Source organism: Meriones unguiculatus, chromosome 6 (genome assembly GCF_030254825.1).
Source record: "Meriones unguiculatus strain TT.TT164.6M chromosome 6, Bangor_MerUng_6.1, whole genome shotgun sequence".
Classification (NCBI taxonomy): Eukaryota; Metazoa; Chordata; class Mammalia; order Rodentia; family Muridae; genus Meriones; species Meriones unguiculatus.
The window spans coordinates 59,828,855-59,848,476 of NC_083354.1; the positions used below are offsets into that span (position 1 = coordinate 59,828,855).

The 19,622-nt window shown below is 45.3% G+C and overlaps 1 protein-coding gene across 3 annotated transcripts in view; it reads left to right on the plus strand.

Moving 5' to 3' along the window:
* Tbc1d2b (TBC1 domain family member 2B) overlaps positions 1–19,622 on the plus strand; it is a 75,994-nt gene that overhangs the window by 33,543 nt on the left and 22,829 nt on the right. For all 3 annotated transcript variants that reach the window (XM_021638700.2, XM_060385537.1, XM_060385536.1), the window contains exons 3-6: positions 321–489; positions 12,615–12,778; positions 14,105–14,340; positions 15,291–15,674. In XM_021638700.2, coding sequence (XP_021494375.1) covers positions 321–489; positions 12,615–12,778; positions 14,105–14,340; positions 15,291–15,674 — 953 coding nt within the window. The remainder of the gene's footprint in view (positions 1–320; positions 490–12,614; positions 12,779–14,104; positions 14,341–15,290; positions 15,675–19,622) is intronic.

The following is a 19,622-nucleotide window of genomic DNA, read 5'->3' on the forward strand; positions in this document are numbered from 1 at the left end:
ATCAATAAAGATGTGTGGACCCTGTCACATAGTTACTCATCAACAAGACTAGAGGGCAACTCTAGGCTTTTTCTCTCCCTGGACAACACTGTCAGTTTTGGTGGTCATAAAGCACCTCGTAATCTGACCTTGAGAAGCATGGTTCTTAAGATAAAGTGAGCTCAGGAGCACAAAAGCCAAACAAGGGCCACGTTTTTATATATCTGCCTGATATTCTTAGGTTGTGTAGCAAGTCAGTGTTTTATCTGGGATGGCAGGTTTCCCGTGGAAGTTTGGGTTAACTGACAGTTGTTTACCTTTTTTTTTTTTTTTTTTTTCAGATATAATTTCTCAGCACCCAAATCCTTCTGCAGAAAAAGCCAGAACTGTACTCGCTGTGGAAGCTGCCCCTGGAGAGCTGGTGGGAGACCGGGCCGCACAACAGCCAGCCCCCGGGCATCCGAATTCCATTAACTTTTACTCTCTGAAGCAGTGGGGTAATGAGCTCAAGTGAGTCTTTTGGAAGTAGCATATGCTATTGAAGATGGATTCTCCCTGATAATGAGTTATAATGTGGATTATATGTATATATGTGACATTATAAATCCACTTTCCATTTATGAAGGGTCTTTGTGCTCTGCAGTACACTTTCACATAGGCCACTTTTTCAAGCTTTAAACAGTATGCTTGCTGTCTCTGGTACCATGCCAAGTATCATCAATAATCTCATCTGACTGCTTGACTCTGTGTGGTACATCAGATGCCTGGCATTTTACAGACACTGAAACTAGCTGAAGGGGGAGGGGAGGTGTCTGAGATCACAGGCCTCCCAGATGCTGGGCTTCTTGCTCTTCAAGCCTCACCCTGCTCCCAAATCTCAGGATTGGCCCAGAGTCTTGGCTGTGGAGTTCTGTTCTCTGTCCGTGCGTGGGCCAGTGAGGTAGGTTTTTGTTTGTTTGTCTTATTTGTTGTACTTCATGAGTTTTTAAGAAAGGCCTTGTTGAGATATAATTCACCCATTTGCAATATAGTATGGCGGTTTTTCATATATTCAGAGTTATACAATCAATATTACAACATTTTGGTATTTTTGCTGTTGTTGCTTGGCTTTCTTTTGCTGTTTTATTTTTCATAGCTAGGGTCTTGCCAAATGGTGAACTTGTAGCTATCCTCCTGTCTCAGCTTCCTGAGTCTATGATATAGACATATGTGGGCCTGACTCAATTTTAGAACATTTTTGTCATCCCCAAAAGAAAGCCTTTGTCAATCCTTTCCTGCCTCTCTTGCCTTCTTCCCTCCCTCCCCACCTTCAGTCCTAGGCAACCACTAATCTGTGTTCTGTCAGTGTGGATTTGTTTATTCTGAACCTTTCATGTAAGCGGAAATTTCACTTAGCATAATGTTTTCAAGATGTATCAAGGTAGTGGTGAGAATATCATTTCCTTTTATGGCTACATGATATTCCCTTGTATCCTATCCTAGTTCCATTTCCTGCTGCTGTGGAAAAGCACTGTGACAAAAGCAAGTCTATTTACCCGGCTTACAATTCCAAGTTACACTCTGTAATTGTGGGGAAGTCAGGGCAGCAAGAGTCTGAAACAGCTAGGCAAGTCCCAGACAAGAGGGGAGAGGAAGGATTGCATGCATGTTGTGCAGCTCACTTCCTTCTCCTATCTATAGCCCAAGACCCAAAGGCTCTTCCCTCATCAACTACTGTCATCAAGACAGTCCCCCACAGGCTTGCCCACACTCCAGCCTCATCTAGACAGTGTTCATCGAGGCTCTCTTCCCAGATGATTATAGACTGTGTCATGTTGACGGCTGAAGCTATGTCATAAGCCAGGTTTTGGTTATTTTGCTTATTATTGTTCGTTAGTTGGCGAACATGAGTTGTTTTTCATTTCTTGTTTTTTTTTTTTTTTAATGTGTATATATGCATGTGTGCCTGTGTGCGTTTTCGTGTAAGAACCAATGGAAGCCTTGAACCTAGACTTACAGATAGTTGCAAACTGACATATAGGTCCTCTGCAAAAACATAGAAATGCTCTTAATTGCTTAGCTATCTTTCCAGCCCCTCTACTTCTTCACTGTACAATTAGTGGTGCTGCAAACACTTGTGGGCAAGCTTTTACATGGACACAGTTTTGTGCCTGTTGCTCAGTACGTACAGTTGCTAGACCTGTGATGAGTATAAAGAACTGCTGGACTGTCCCAGTTATTCTGTTTGACACAGTGTGTCAGCAGTGCATGACAGTGCTCTTTATGTATGTGTGATGTGTGCACATCACTGTACCCATGTGTGAACATCAGAATCTCTGCTTTATCCCTTGAAATAGATCTCTGGACCTAGAGCTAGAATGGGAGCCAGCAAGTTGTCATTATTCTCCTGTATTTACACACACATACATGCATACACACACACACACACACAAACACAGTCCTAGTGAATCTGGGTACACACACTCAAACACAGTCCTCATAGTCCTCGTGATCAAACTGTATTCACACACACACAGTTTTAAGCACACCTGGCTTAAAAAAAAAAAAGAAAAAGAAAAAGAAACTTGAGTTCTCAAGTGCTCATGCTTGTCTAGCGAGCAGTCTTACCTACTGAGCCATCTCCCCAGCCCAAACTGTCATCTTTTTGACCCTAGCCATACTACTACTATGACTTGGCTGATGTCTTATTGTGGAATTGGTTTGCATTTCCATGATGACTAACAACACTGAGCATCTTTTCTCCTGTGGCCGTTAGTTCATCATCTTGGGAGCAGCATAATGTTGGATCTATTCAGATCCAGCCTGTTTTAAATTGCACTGGCTTTTTATTATTGAATTGTATGTACTATTTGAATGGAGAGGATTCACAGATGTTGGCAACGGTACATTTGGTGGACACAGAATCTTAGAAGACTTGGCTTGATTTGGAAATCGGAGTTAGTAGGAAGGTTTGTACTCTGTGCATAGATCACCGGAAAGCTTTCTCCTCTGCCGCAGGGCCCAAGTCATGACCAGTGTACTGTCAACCAGCTGTGCTCCAGCAGGCCCACTACATGTTCAGAATGTCCTAGGAGACACTGTTGCAGCAAGTGTCCTCCGCATACGTCTTCCTATGTATGCCTTTGTGGTTGTTTGTATATAATAAAGTCATTTTGTGTGTGTTCCTAGCACTTCAGAGATAACTCTTATTGGAACTGAGTAGAATGTGTCAGGGGTCTCCAGACTTCAGAAGACCAGCACTTGTGAAAAAGATCACTATGAGGCCTGTCCATTCTGCCCCTGGCCTGAGCAGCAGTCTTGGCCCCCTGGACCTGCTGTGCTCCATCCCATCCACATCCTGCCCCTCTTGCCTCTGACCACGTGCTCACCCCTGCATCAAAGAGTCATGAGTGCAGCAGCTCCCAGCCTCTTCATTTGACACTTGAGGTTTTCAACACTGTGACTCTAGGCTGTCTGTTGGGTAGCTGTTTTCCAAAATTCTCATTCCCTGGACCTCTACATTCTTGCCATTTGCTTCCTTCCTCTCCATCCGAAAGCCTCTGCCTGTCTCTCTGGCAGGGAGCCTCTTTCATCTCGTGGAATCCCACTTGCCTTGTGGACATCTGACTGATCTGATAGAGCCCCACTCAGTATTTCCCAACCTCCAGGGGAAGTGGGTGGAGGCAGCAAGGGTGAGCTGCCTCCCCCAGGCCCTGCACTGTATCATGCTTCTCAGTAAAGAAAGAGTTCTATGCTCCTAGAAATGTCAGGAAACCACAGAAACTCTTGCTTCGTTTTTCATGTTAAAAAGCTGAGGCTTATAAAATTAAAGTGACTTGCTCAAGGCTGCATTACAGGAGTGGGTGACAGAACTGAAAGCCACCCCAGATCCTCTTGCTGAGAACTTCATCTTCCTTTCACTCTTCAACATAAGAACATATCTGGGAACTGGGCATGATACCTGCAATGGCCAGCCTGGGCTGCCTGGCAAAATAGTCTCAATAAAACAATAAGATCACATGGAGAGGACTGTTAGTTAGCCAGGTGTTTGTGCATCGCCTCCTGCTCTCAGAGTAGACAGTCGGTGAGGTGGAGACAGGCCTGTAGTACTGGGAACTTCCCATTTCCCGGAGCTTAGAGTGAGTCTCTGCCTGAAAAAGAGAACGTATGTCACTTTTGTTCGTGATAACTCTCAGAGCAAGTTTGGAGTTAGTATCAGCAGGAGCCACAGCAGCTGTGCTGGGGTAGTGTGGCCAACTCCTCAAGAGAATCCTCGGCTGTGCCACTTCACAGTTTGCTGTTTCAGGCAAGTTGCTTACCATTCTGAGCCTACATTTCTCATGTGTAAGCCACCATGTATACCTTGTGAGAAGGACTGGATGATAAAAAGTTTATATGAACAAACAACATGGGACTCGGTTTTAAGGAAAGTGGGTGTCGCCATTTTTTTGGTCTCTGACAAGCCACTGTGAAGCTGCACAGGACTGCTCTCTAAGAAGCAGGATGCTCAGACAGGTCTCAGGTGGTTACAGTCAATCTTTTCTTTTTACTGGTGGGCATGTTTTAGGAAGGCTAAAACAACATGATCTGGGTGAGTGGAGAAGCTTTTCTTACTGTTCCAGGGACAGGAATGTGCTAAGCAAGCTTGTGCCCTCTGAGCTACAGCCCCAACCTGGAGAGACCTGAATGACCTTAGAAATAGTAAATATACTTCTCTCAAAGAGAAATGGCTCAGAGGGTTTGTTTTTGTAATGGATTCAAACCAGTACTAAAATTAACTGTGGCCAGGTTTTGAGGATGACCATGTGCTTGTGTGTGTATTGATTGTATTCACCACTTCAGTTGGGCCTTCCATAAGACTCCCCTGTGAACTGAGAGTGTAAATTTCACACTTGTCTAAGACTTGAGGGCCTTGCTCCCACAACTGAGTACAGATTTGTAAAAGTCTAACAACTGATGGCTGTCTTAATTACTTAGTTCAGTTGTCATGATAGAGTATCATAACCAAGGAAAATGTTTGATTTGGGGCTCACAGTTTTTGGGCTAGAATCCCCATTGTGGTGGGGAGCATGACGCAGGCAGGCAAGCATGGTGCTAGAGCAGTAACTGAGAGCTCACGTCCTTATCCACAAGTAGGAAGCAGAGAAAGCTAATGGGAATGAACTGAGCTTTTGAAACTTCAAAGCCCATCCCCAGTGACATACCTCTTCCAATAAGGCCATACCTCCTAGCCCTTCCCAAAGAGTTCCACCAGCTGGGTACCAAGTATTCAAATATATAGGGGACATTCTTCAAATCACCATGGATGCCCATTGTACCTGTTTTGTATTATGTGATTGAATCATTTAATAATCCTTTAAAATATAAAAATTTATTATTGATTTAAAATCAGTTTGATGCTGAAGGAGAAAATTGATAAAGGTGATCAAGCCAATAAAATATTTTTGAGAGAATGTTGGTGGCATGGTTGTGAGGAATCAGGGGGAAAAAAAGAACTTGTTAAAAGCCAGTAGGATTCTAGGCCGACATTGTAGGTGTATGTTTTTATTCTGTTAAAAGCAGCAGCAGCAAAACAGGATTGGAGACGTGACATCTTACAAGTGTGATTTATCCAGGCTAGGCACACCGCAGCCAGTAGCCTGGCAGGCAGGTCCACTTGCACACTCCTGCATAGGCACCTCGGTTGAAGGTGTCGTTACTTTTACTTGGTTTCTTGCTTTAAAGGCTTCCTCATTTAACCTACCCACCATGCAGTTCACACCAGGTAAGGAACTAGACCTCAGGTGAAATGCCAGGTGGCATGTATGAATAATCACTGCCTCCCTAATCACTATCTGGCTGACTGTTAGTGCTCAGCCAATGGGGGCTAGAGGATGCAGTGCTACAGGCTTTGCAGCTCTTGGCATTGCTCTAACTCTTCAGGGCAATTAACGTGGTGGGCCTTCCCTTGATGTCAGGCGGAGAGCCTCCCGCCCCCTTCCCCACATGCATGGGAAGGCTCAGCTTGCTGGGAAGGTTTGCTCATCTTTCGAGATTCTGCTGGTTTTCTGCTGGTTCTGCTGCTGGCTGTGTCCCGGCCCTTTTTTTCTGCTTTCCTCATGACCTCTCAAGCTTGGTAGCAACGTCAGTTGTGTACATGACTGAGATTCCCAGGAACTCACTGGTTTTGCCATCTAGGGCTATGCCTGGTGGTGACTCATCTCTTTGAAAGACAGGGCCAAGCCAGTGCCTAGACATCTGGTATGCTGGCGGAGTCGTTTATGTTTTTCATGTTGTAAGGCTTAGCTCAGTCTTTGCCAAGAAAGATGAGGTACGTCATCTTGTTGCTACCTCACGGGTGTTTTCAAAACCAGGCCTTCTGGGGGTAGGGAGTAACACAGGGAAGGTGGTGGAAGAGGTTGGCCAGGTTGTGTGTATGTTGCCATGTCAATGCCTGGCCTTTCCTAACAGCTTCCTGGAACACAGGTTGTTTGTACCTAGTACTTGTTGCCAGCAGTCCTTTCCATCACGACTGGAACCATGCACTTCCAGGGGCCTGTTCGTGATCAGAACCACTGTAGCTTTAGGGAAATCATGGTGGTGGCTTATAGACCTTAACCATGGCTGGGATGACATCTGACTCAGTATAGAAACCAGGTCCAAGAGAGTGTCCATCTGTGCCTCGTCTGAGGTCATCAAGGAGCAGCTAACCCTAGCCTCCTATTTTCTTTGGAGTTGGGAGCTACAGAATTGTATGAAGCAGTCTGCGTCTTCTGCTGGCTCTGCTGGATCCACTTGTTACAGGGGCCAAGTTCTCAGTGGCCTGGATATATGCATTCTGCTCAGTTAGCCTTCCAGAGGCTTCTCATTGCCTCAGATAGCCCAGCATGACCTCCCCACCTCAAGATCCTTCCTGTAATCACAACAGCAGAGTTCCTTTCCTGGGATTTAGATGTGGACATGGTGGGCAGTGGGCTTATTATCCCTCCACAGGGCACTTTCCCTCGGTTCTTCCTTGCTCTCCATCCAGCCTTCTCAGCATTTCTCTATCTCCTGTTAGAACACTGGTCATACACAGAGCTTGGACCCTCTGGCCTAGATAAGCCCAGAGCCACCAGACTCCAGTGCGGCCACCCACTAGCTGCGTTCAGCCTGTCCTCTTTCTTAGTTGTGTTCCTTCTTGATGGTGAAAAGCAGGCATGCTTGTAAAGAGAGGCCTGCTCATGCCAAGAATGAAGGCTTTCCAATCCCATTCCGGAAGTAGCTGCTACAAATGGAATTACATATGTAAGCGCCCTGGAATTCTCTCTGCCTGTTAAAAGAGACCCTGCAGTGCTCACTGTCGTGGTGCCTCAGTATCCTCCTGACTTTTGCCCTCTCTGCATCCCCCAAGTCATGAGTCTCCCTCCCCCCACCCTGCACCAGAACTGTGCTCTCACCTGCAGTGTGGCAAGCTCAGCAGTATGGATGACAACCTTGTGATTCTTGGTGCTGAGGCTCTGTGTAGCCCAGAATGACCTAACTCAGCCCCTCTGTTGGGGCTGCCATTGCACGTAGTTCATCTGTACAGATGTGCCCTGGTTTATTTAAACCTGTTCCCTAGCTGTGGTATCTGCTTATCAGTTCAGGGGAAGCGCTGAGTCACCTTCATTGAGGGACCTATGAGAGAGTACCTCCTGTTTGGTTTTTCTGACCATTGTCTGGAGAAAGGGAGGGAGTAAGCCTGCCCCTGGGGTAGCCTACCCTCCTGCTGTCCCCAGCCTTCTGTAGGTCCAAACCTCCATCATAGCCCTGCCTCTCAACCCTGAAAAGGTTTGGGGTGCTGGCCACAATGTGGCTCCTCAGGCAGCTTTTGAAGTTGTGCACTCTGGAGAGATTTGATGGGACATTTCTGAACACTTCTCTCAGCTTCTAAAGTCCACTCACACATCAGGATTACCGTGAGTCCTGAGTATATCATTACTGTGTCGTTTGAATATCCTTAAATTATATTTATTTTGGAAAGGGTGCCACAGTGTGTTGCACAATCAAGAACTGGGTTCTGCTAAGAATACACTCAGCCAGGGTTTGATGAAATAATACTGCAGCTGAAAGAGTATTGCAGCTTCACCTTGAAGCCGGTCTCATTCCTCCACTGCCCAAGCGTTGAGGCTGTCCCTCAGCTGCAGGGGCTTGCAACAGCCTAGAAACACACCCTGGGGAAAGCAGAGTGCGTGGAAGATAGTTATCGGAACTGCCTTTTGTCCCTCCCCGGGCTGAGTTTGGGTCTTCTCTGCTCTCATTTCTCCTTTTTGTGTTGACTCTTAAGAACAAGGGCGGCAGGCAGAGCTCTTACCCTTCAGCACGGCACTCACTGGCAGTGCACTCCACACACCATTCTTCATGTAAAAAACAAGAACACACTTTGAAGCCATGCCAAATGGCAAGGAGATTTTAACCCTGAAACATGTCATAGGAGAGGAATTCCAGGCCTGGAAGATGTCACTAGAGCTGCTGGGCACACTCACACTGCAGGTGAGAGCACAGCTCTGGTGCAGGGGTAGGGAGGGGGTGGTTCTCATGACTTGGGGAATGCAGAGAAAGCACGTCTAGGGCAAAAGTCAGGAGGACGCTAAGAGACCGGGACATGGAGCAACGCCGGGTCTCTTTTATCAGGCAGAGAGAATTCCAGGGTGCTCACATATATAATTTCTGAGACTTCCTTTTCTTCCAGAGCAACTATTTTGAAATCATTTTCTCCACAGTTTCCGAGGTGTTGTGAAGCCAGAGTTGACCTTGACAGCAGCATGCTTATTCGTTTCCCCTGGGTGTAGACAGATCCCCTCTGTGCACAGAGCCACGCACCACAAGATAGGCTGTGAATGACACCGTGCTTACTCTTTATTCGCCTCTGCTCTCAGTCCAAGCGTAATCACTAGGTTCTAGGGACTCAGTGTTGCAACGTGTGTGTGTGTGTGTGTGTGTGTGTGTGTGTGTAAAGTGATACCCTCATATTTTGCCAACAGGATGAAAACCTATGTGCTATATAATTTCTTCTAAAACTTTACATTACTTAGGTGAAATTCAAATACAAGAGTTAACCATGCTTTTAAAAACACAAATTTTGGGAGGCAGAGTCAAGTAGATCTGTGAATTCGAGGCCAGCCTGGTCTACAGAGGTAGTTCCAGCCAAAGCTACATCTTAAGGAGTTTGACAGCTCAACAAGTAATCTGGTTTTAGATTTCCAGCCCCATGTAAGAGCCAAGCATTAGGGTCTACAGCCCTAACCCCAGCGCTGGGGAGGGGCTCCTGAAAGCTTGCTGGCCAGCTAATCCAACTAACAGTGGATTCTAGATTCAGTGAGTCAAAAATAAAGTGGAGAGGGCTGGTGAGATGGCTAAGCAGGTGAAAGTGTTCACCACCAAGCCTGATTACCTCAGATCTGGAAACTTGTCCTCTGTCCTCCTCCACATATGCACAAGGTTCACGTGCCTCCTCCCAGTAACTAAGTAAAATGCTTATCTTATGAGTATGAATATTTTATGTGCATTTATGCCTGTGTACCACACGCATGCCTGTGCCGATGGAAACCAGAAGAGGGTACCATACCTCCTGCATTTCAAGTTATAGGCAGTTGTGAGCCACCATGTGAGTTCCTGTTGGGAATTAAACCCAGGTCTTCCGGAAGAGCAGCCAGCGTTCTTAACTACTGAGCTATCTCTCTAGGGGAGGAGAGAAAGGAAAATTAAATTAAATTAAAAAGTAATTAGCAATAGAGAAAGATATTTGATACTGACTGATAGTTGCTACTGACATCTGGTCTCCGCACATGCAGGCACAGGAAAACACAACCGCACATACATGTGCGCCCGCACATAGCAGCATACACCAGAAATAAAGTGTTGAGACCTAGATGCTTTATACAAGAATGTCCTCTGTCTAGTTCAAATTGGAGAGGAAATCACCTTTCCCTTCTCACCTTTGATCTGCCTCAGGAAACACCAGTGATGCACAGGTTTTTCTCCTTGGTTAGCAGATGTGTTAAGGTATGGCTTGCCTATAGACTCACGTATTTTAGGTGTACAGTCTGCTGACTGTTAAAAAAAAAAATACAGCTCATAGAAATACCTCAATAATCAAAATATATAGCTGTCTATCAGGGCACATGCCTGTAATCCTAGCATTTGAGAGGCAGAGACAAGCAAGTCTCCCTAAGTTTGAAGCCAGCATGGCCTGCATATGCATGGCCTGTGTAGCTGGGGCTACATGAGACGGGAGAGAGAGAGTTTGTGTATGTTCCCTGGTGATCCCTCCCCTAATCCCTAGCCTCAGACAACCTCCAAGCTGCCTTCTTTCACTATAGCTGTACTTTTGTAAGAATTTAAGTGAAGTCTTTTGTTCTACAGCCTGTTTTACTCATGACCGTTCAAGGTGATCTCTCCCTTTCATGTTCCCACCAACTATAGGCCAGTTCCAGTTGCTCCACACCCTCTTGAGCACTAGGGGTTACTGTTGTTTTTAACTTCAGCTGTTCTAAGCGATGCATTTTTAAACTAATATATGATAAATAACTGTGCTTTTATTTTACGTTTTATTTTCTTTTGTTGCCTTGGCTGTCCTGGACAATGGTGCTTTTTTTTCTTTACTGTATTTTTAGACTGTTTTATGTGTGTGCGTTGCCTACATGTACGTCTGTGTACCACATGCATGCCTAGTGCACGAGAAGGCCAGAAGTAGTTGGATGCCCTGGACTGAGGAGTTACAGATGGTGGCGAGCAGCTATGTGTGTGCTAGAAACCACACCAGGGTCGTCTGCAAGAGCAACAAGTACTCTCAGCTGCTGAGCCACCGCTCCAACTCAGTGTTCTCCTACTAACCATCCATAGTCAGCTGCTCCTCAGCTTAGGATGGCTTACACGGGAGGATTATGTCCTAGTAAACCCAACATAAATTGAAAATGCTGAAAGGCAAACATTCATTTTCTGACTTAAGCCAGCGAGCACCATGGCTTAGCTTCATGAACTCCATAGAGTACCTGTGGTTCTGTTTACCCTTCAGATAGTGTGGCTCACTGGAAGCCACTCCTACCTTAAGGGTATCGTAAATATTCTGAATATAAGCCTGCTGTCAAGTATATATTTTGCAAATATTTTTCAAAGGAGAAAAGTTTGAATAAACTTAATTTTTCTCATTCAGTCTTATAGATTGTGCTTTTTGAGTTCTTTTTAGAAAGTCTATCTAACGTGGCTATGGAGATGGCTTAGTCAGGAAGTAAACTTGACCTGTTTTGGACCCCCAGGATCCCTGTAAAAAGCTGGACATGTGTCTATAATCCCAGCACGGGGAGCTGGAGACAAGTGGATCTTTGGAGTTCATTGACTAGCCTAGCCAAGCCAGTGAGCTCAGGTTCAGAGAGAAACCCTGTCTCAGAAAATAAGCTGGAAAGTGATTGAGAACAACACTTGAAGTTGACCTTTGGCCTATACATGTATGGGTGCACACATACAAACATAATATATGCACATACATACAAAAAAAGAAAAAAAACTGTCTAACAATGTAAAAAGTACTTTTTCCTTTGTTTTCTTCTGGAAGTTTTGTGTTTATGTTTAGAGCTTAGCTGGGGAGTGGTTTGTTTTTGTTTTGAGATAGGATCTCGCTATATAGCCGAGGCTGGCCTGGAACGTATGATTCTGGTGCCTCAGCTCCCTAAATGCTGGAACTACAGGGGTGTCTCACCACAACCTATCTCTATAGTATATTTTAATTTATTTGCATGTGGGGTGAGTGTGAGATGAGGTTCAAGCTTATTTTTTCACTAAATGTATAACCAGTTCTTTGAGGCACATTTTCCCCCTTGAGTCTCTTTATATCCTTGTTGAAGATCAAGTGACCGTCAGTGTGAGGAGCGGCTGACATGAACAGTGTAGTGTATGTTCTAGTGTCTTCCTCTATTTGTGTGCAGAAATTTCACTTAGGAAATGCTGATGTCTTGAGAAAGTCAGTTCTCATAAAGATATATGCGTTGGTGAGAGTATAAAATCCAGCTCCAGAATAGCTAATCTCACTGTGCAGGAGTCTGGTGAGAGGGATAGGTCTGATTAATTTTGCTGTGTAACTTTTTTTAGTAAAGATTTTTGTTTGGTTGGTTTTTGTTTTTTAAAGAAAGGCTCTTCACATGGCAGTTCAGTGTCCAAGTGGGTTCCATAGTAATGTGAAGAGGGACTGTCTCTGACATGAACTGATTGGCCTGCTCTTTGATCACCTCCCCCTGAGGGGAGAGCAGCCTTACCAGGCCACAGAAGAGGACAATGCAGCCACTCCTGATGAGATGTGATAGACTAGGATCAGAAGGAAGGAGAGGAGGACCTCCCCTATCAGTGGACTTGGGGAGGGGCATGCGTGGAGAAGGGGGAGGGAAAGTGGGATTAGGAAGGGAGGAGGAAGGGGTTTATGGGGGGATACAAAGTGAATAAAGTGTAATTAATAAAAATTTAAAAAAAGAAAGACTCTTCAATTTAATTCTGCATTGTTGGGTTGCTCTCCATGATACTAGTATAAGTGTGTATTCATAGCAAGAATGTATATTTCCTCATTTTCCATATTCTCAGCAACATATGATATTATCAAATCTTTGTTTTTTTTAATCAGTCATATACAGCTGTGCTTTGCTTTACCTTTTCTTGTTTTTAAATAGAAACTCAATGTCATCTTTCCGTCCTGGGAGAGCGCACAGTGAGAGTCGCAGGACTGTGTTTTACACCAATGAAGAGTGGGAACTTTTAGACCCACCTCCTAAAGACCTGGAGGAGTCCTTGGTACAGGAAGAGAGGAAGAAGCAGATGCCTGAGGGGAGCAAAGGTACCGAATGCACCTGTGCTCTGTTGCTCTCCGTGCTGCCGTTTGTCACCTCCAGAGACACAGGAGACACTTGACTGGCAGAGCTCCTGGCAGGAAGTAGGGCTTTGTATTATGGGGAGGGGGTGGCAATAACTCATAAAGGTTTGTAAAGTGCTTCGAGGAATAAATGTCCCTCTAGCCCAGCAGCTGCAAACTGTTTCCAGGAGATGGAACCTGTCATGCCTCTGTGCATCAGAGAAAAGCTGCCTGAAGAAACTTTGTGCGTAACTAAGCCAGGTGTAATACACCTGTGGTTCCAGGGCCTGGGATACTGAAGCAGGAGGATTGCACCCTGGGCTGTGTATCAAGAGTCTGTGTTACACACATGTGCACCCCACCTTTATTGACAGAAATTTGGGTGGTACTCAGAAGAAGAGCACATAGTATCATAGATTCTGGAGAACTGGTTAAATTAGTCATATTACTGTAACAAGTATCTGAGATAAACTCTTATGGAGAGAAAGGGTTTATCTTGGTTCACAGTTATAGGGATTTGTCTATGACCAACTGAACTCACTGCTTTGGGCCTATGGGTATGCATCATTGTGGGAACATGTGGCCAGGAAGCAAAAGAGAGAAGGCCTGGGAGACCACTCTCTGGAAGACTTCACATTAAGCTCCCAGTTTTCATCACCTCCAGAATTGGCAAGCTAATAATTTTAGGCGTTAACACATGGGCCTTTGGGAGACATGCTAGATCCAAACAAGTCAGAAACATGGGCCTCGGTGAGTTATGAAGCAGGCACACCAGGTAATCCAGTGCCACTTAGATTCCAGATGCTGTTGGCCCCTTCTAGTCTCTGCTGGACCCCAGGGGGCCACTGTGTGCCTCCAACAGTGTAGATACCTTTATTTCGACATTTTGTGTCTGCTGTTTGTGTTTTTGAGTATACATTTAAAGCCATTCATACTTAACATTTATTTAGGTTCTTTAATATGTAAGTCACACTTGTAAAATGTATTTATACTTTTTGAAAAACATTCATTTTGTTTTTATTTTTAGCCAAAAACAAATGAGTAAAAGTAAGAAGCCAAGGATTACCTAGTGCATCTCAGTTGTCTTTACAGTGTTCATAAAGTCATCTGTAAAGAGTGGGCCAGCAAGGACGCTCTGCTGGTTTTAGACCTATTGAATATTCTCCATAGTGAGGTGGAGCAAAGGGGCCTTTGGCTGCCCTGCTCTCTTCATGCATTAATAAGTCCACAACCCCCAGAGGGTGATTTATAAGAATACCAGAAGGTTTGACTTGCTCAAAAAACTTGTTTTTATTTTTGCTTTTAATATAGGAGTCACTAGTTCTGGATTCCCCTTTGAGTTTGGACGAAACCCTTACAAAGGAAAGCGCCCCTTGAAAGACATAATTGGGTCTTACAAAAATCGCCACAGCAGTAGTGATCCCTTGATTGAGGGAACAGCATCAGGCAGCGGGTGTCTCTCTAAGCCAGTCTCTGAGATGCAACTCCAAATTCAAAGCCAGCAGGAGGAGCTGGAGCAACTCAAGAAGGATCTGTCCAGCCAGAAGGTAACTGTCTCCTGACTTCTGTGTGTCCCTTCAGTGGGCCAAAGACCACAGAGTCTTCTCTTGCTCCCCAGGAGCTCTTCCCTGAAGTTCATGCTGCAGGGGCCACCATCCTGTGCCATGAGCTATGCCCATGGTTTATTCAAAGACCCTAGACCATGGGGACAAATGGAAAAGTCCTTTGCAGAAGGTTGCAGGGTGCTGCTCTCTGCAGCCACACCCAGTTCCTCAGCCTGGAGCTCTGGAGTTTCCATATCCTGTCAGATGGTAGTATTTTTCTTCTACCTAGTTGCTGGACAGGTCAGTGGATCTTAGAGCCTGGATTCTCCCCCAACCCTGTTTTATTTTATTTTTAATTATGTATGTAAGTATGTGAATGCAGGTAGCCATGGAGGCCAGAAAAGGATGTCAAATCCAGTGAGCCTCCCAACATGGGTCCTGGGAACCAAGCTCAGATCCTCTGCAAGAGCAGTATGTGCTCTGAACTGCTGAGTCATCTTTCTCACTACCCACACATACACAGCACCCCCAAACACACTTTTATTTACTCATTTGTTTTTGAGACAGAGTCTTGCCAGGTAGCCTAGGCTGGCCTGGAACAACTGACCCTCTTGCCCCAGCACTGGAACTAGAGGCATGTGCCACCACCCAGTACTTCACAGATCCCTTAGCCCTGATAAACATGTGCCAGCAACCATTACTAATTGCAGCATGCACATCCTTTATTTCCCGTTTCCTATTATTGTTCTCTTCAGTCTGTATTTGTAGAGCAAATGTTTTTCCTCTCTATTTTTGAAATCTTTCAGGAGGAAGTTCAGTATTAAAATGTTTCCAATGAAGTTTCTGCATTTCCTGAAATTCCAATGATAACTTATGTAACACTGTTATGGTTTCTGTCTTTCTTCCTACCCTGGCTTTCTTACCCTTCAACTCCTCATCATCTTGGCTCTTAGGAGCTCATTCGGCTGCTCCAGCAGACAGTCCGGTCATCCCAATATGACAAGTATTTCACAAGCCACCAAATCAGCCAGGGCGTCCCAAGGGACACGCTGGAACTTCTCCACCAAAAGGATGAGCAGATCCTGGGCCTCAGCAGCCAGCTGGAGAGGTTTGGCCTGGAGAAGGAGAGTCTCCAGCAGGAAGTGAGGACGCTGAAGAACAAGGTGGGCGAGCTCAATGAGCGGCTAGGGATGCTGATGGAGACCATCCAGGCCAAGGACGAAGTCATCATCAAACTCAGCGAATGTGAGGGCAACGTGTCTTCGCCCACCATGGGGCCCACCTCTCCTTTGGCCACCCCAACCAGCAGGGACCAGCTGGAGCTGGACAGGCTAAAAGTAAGGACAGGGTGTGGGCTAGCTTTTTGAACAGACATCCAAACTCCTTTAGCTCCATCAGCATTGATCCCTAGAGGTCCTGTTTTTGTGAGCTAATCTGTTAAGAGAGCAGCACTGGGGGTAGGGCACAGAAACAGGTTTTATAATCAAATTTCAAGCATTTTAAGGAATTTCATTGCCACTGTTGCTGGGATACTTTCAGCTCTTTCTGTTCCTTACTTAGGGGTAGCTGAAATACTTCTCCCCTTTTATTTATCCCACCCTCAAGATTTCATTATGTCATGAAACATATGGAGGTTGTCAGTTTTCCCTTTTGTGTACATAAATGTAAACACAGACTTAATTTGCACAGCCTCCCACAGGCTTGGGTACCAATATTGTTCCAGTAGTCAGAGTAGAGCCAACTGGGAAAATGGACCTAGCTCCAGGCAGTCTGGAAAAGAAGCCAGCTCAGTCAGGGTTAGTGCCCAACATGAGGAGTCCTGCCCTTCAAAGAAAGGACAGAACTGTCTTCCCGTTACCCCACTCTAAGATAGCCCAAGGGTGGGAGGCTGACTCCTGAACAGAAGGGAACTGTGGTGACAAGCAGCAGATAAAGGAGGAGGCACACTCTCCCTGTGGGAAGCAAGGACAGCCTGCCTCTTATGCCTGTTGACAATCTTGCTGGTCCCAAGCGGGGAGCTGAACCATTGGGCTGCTGTAAGGCTGAGGAGACTAGCACATCTTTGCTGCCAGCAGCTCCTGAGACTCTACTGGAGAAGTTTCACTTACACAGGCATCCCCTGGGACATGGGCATTAGGTAGAGCCCACCTGACTCTAGCAGACCCCAAATAGGTCTATAGCTACTGGCCCCAATGTTGCCACACAGCCACTGTCTTCTTGCAAATAATTTGGTTTCAGGTGTTTGAGTTCCAAGTGGAATTTATCCTTGAAGGGTTCAGGTGTGTTACTGTTGCCATCCTTACAGAGTGTGTGTTTCATGTGTGTTTCATGGCTTCCAGCACCTGTCATTTGCCAGCAATGAGCTGAGGGAGTACTCAGCAGGCTGGGGACTTCAGAGTTATGAGCACTGAAACAGTGGCAGCATTGTTGGAATGCGTGGGTGGTCTGTTTAGTGACAACACCCTATGGATTCACAAAGCCAGCATGGTTTGGTTTGGTTTGGTTTAGATATGTGTGTGGTTGTAAGCATGTGTGCACAGGTGTGCTTGTGCACGTGGGGCTAGATACTGATACTCCTCCTCTGTACCTCTCCACCTTATTTTTTTAGATAAAGTCTGAGCCCAGAGCTTACCAGTTGGCCTGGAACCCCCAGAGATGCTCCTATCTCCATACTCCCTGCACTAGGGGTTCTAGACCATCACACAGGCTTTTATTACATGCGTGATGGAAATCCAAACTTAGGGCCACATACACTTTACCGGCTAAGCCCACTCCACAGCTCCCACTAGGATTTACTAATGAGAAACCAAAACACCTCTTATTTCATATTTATATCTACTATAAAACAGCCTTAATTATTTTATTTATTTATATATTGAGACAAGGTTTCATGTTGTAGCTCAGGCTGACCCTGAACTCACTGTAGCCTAGGTTGGCCTCAAACTCAAGGTAATCCTTTTGCCTCTATATCCAGGGTACTGGAATTACCAGGTGTGAGCTATCATGCTTGGCTGCTTTTTGTTTGTTTTGTTTCACTTTTTTTTTTGGTATGTGTGGGTTTTTTTTATTAATTACACTTTATTCACTTTGTATCCCCCCATAAGCTCCTCCCTCCTCCCCTCCTGATCCCACTCTCCCTCCTCCTTACTCTTCTTTTTATAAGCAGTCTTAGTGTTGCATGTAGAGATCAGTTTTGTTTATATGCTCATCCTTAAATGTTCTGTCCCTTACTGTGCATGTTCAAAGTAGTAATAAGCTTAGTGTCAGCATCTGTAGCATGGGCTTTCCAGACAGTGGGTTTTGTTCTTGGCAGGAGAGAAGTGTGTGGCACACATTTCCATGGGGAGCCAGAATGTGAGAATGGGCTATGTAGCCTCTATGATCCCTGAACCTTTGGAGACTGCTAACTTACCTCATCCAAGCAGGCCATCTACTCCTGTTTCCTTGCATAGCTGGATTAATTTTGAATGAGTGGTGAGGATCTTTTTCCTCAACATTTCTCAACAATTTTAAAGCTATGGCTCCAAAGTCTCCACAGTGAAGCTTAGTAGGGATACTTCATAGGTGGTGGGTGGTTGATGCCTTCCTAGTAAGCAGGGGCAGCCTGCCTAGGTCAGGCCTGCAGTTTTTGGTGTCGCTCTGCCTGGGCCTGTTACTGCCGCAAAATCCATTCCTCTCCACAAGTAGAAAAGCTGCTTTTGTGAGCACTGTGAAGGCAGAGGATGTGGAAGAGGGTAGGTGGCTTACACGGAGCTCAGCCAGCCTTACCCTGGAAGCTCTGACTGTGGCAGTTAACTCAAGTTTCTGCCTCATCTGTGAAATAGTGCTATACCTACCCCACCATAGTGTATTATGAGGGTTGAAGGAAATAATCCACATCTGGGCCTGGCACCTTGTACAGTCTTAACTGCCAAATGTTATTGTTATAGCAACATTCCCAAGAAAGTATACTTATGGTGAATGGTAAGAATTTACTTAGACTGGGGTACATATTTTACACTAAAGACAAATTCACACAGCAAGTGGGGACCATGCTCCTGTCTCCTTGTCTTTCCCCTCACAGCTCAGTATATTTAGTTCCTCTCCAGCCAGCCTTCCTTAACTCACCTGCCTTGTAATGATGTGTTTGTTCAAAAGGAATACAGTATTTTTAAGATGCCAAAAGAGGGGAGAAGATGCCATGATTTGGGGTCAGAAAAGACTGCTTTAACCTTCTTTTAGGTCTGACATTTTCACAATTTAGATTGCCCAGGCTGAGTTGGTGAGGTGCCAGGGCTAGGGTGCAGAGGTGGGGAGGTCCAAATACTCAGCCCAGGCCTCAGAACTCAGAAGCTGGCTTCAGCACAGCACTTAGTAGATACATAGCCTCCCTGGCCTGGGGTGTCTGGGAAATAATGATAAGAATGGCTCCTGGGACTTGGGAGGTCTTAGTGAGACCAGGAAGCTTATATGCCTTGCCCACAGTGCTTATGACCCATGGCATGTGCTCCATGAGTGTCAGCAAATCAGAAAAACCTTTCCAGCTCTTTTGCATCTTATAGGGACAGTCTTCAGCCTCAAGGAAGATGGAGACCGCAAGATTGTCTGGAGAAACATTTAGAAATGGCCAGGGCCAGAGTAGGACATGGTTACAAAGGTGGAATTTATGAGGAGTATTTACAAACCACAGCCTTAAAAATAGTTCTAATTCATCTTTATTTAAAAGCTTCCTTGGAATATCATGAAGATGATCTAAAGGAGTCTGCAAATTTTGTTTTCAGAACACCCTACATGAAAACACTTCCCTACTCAGTCACAAGTACTTGAAGTACAGCAAAACTTGTAGCCCTAGGAGGCATAGGCAAGCCAGATCTTTGAGTTCAAGGTCAGACTGGTCTACGTAGTGAGTTTCAGGACAGCCAGGGATACATAATAGAGAGACCCAGTATTCATACACACAAATTGTCTCTAACTTGTTACATCCTCCAAATAGAAAATAAATGCCACAGAAGTAAACAGTTGGCCAGTCCAGTGAAGGACCTACTGTGTTCTTGGTAACTTGGGAGGTTGTGCTGGGGACTGGAATCAGGGCCTTGTGTCTCATAGGCAAATGCTTTACCAATGACCTTCTGTCCTGTTGTCCTTCTCCTTCAGCTTTTCCATGATTTTGAAACTTTGCAGTATACAAAAGTGAAGAGTGTTTTCTCCAAAGTGCATCATTCTTAAGAGCTTTTGTATACTTTTATAGCCTTTTTTGGACATCAGAAGAAGAAGAAAACAGGAAACAAGTTAGGAGCCTCCCACAG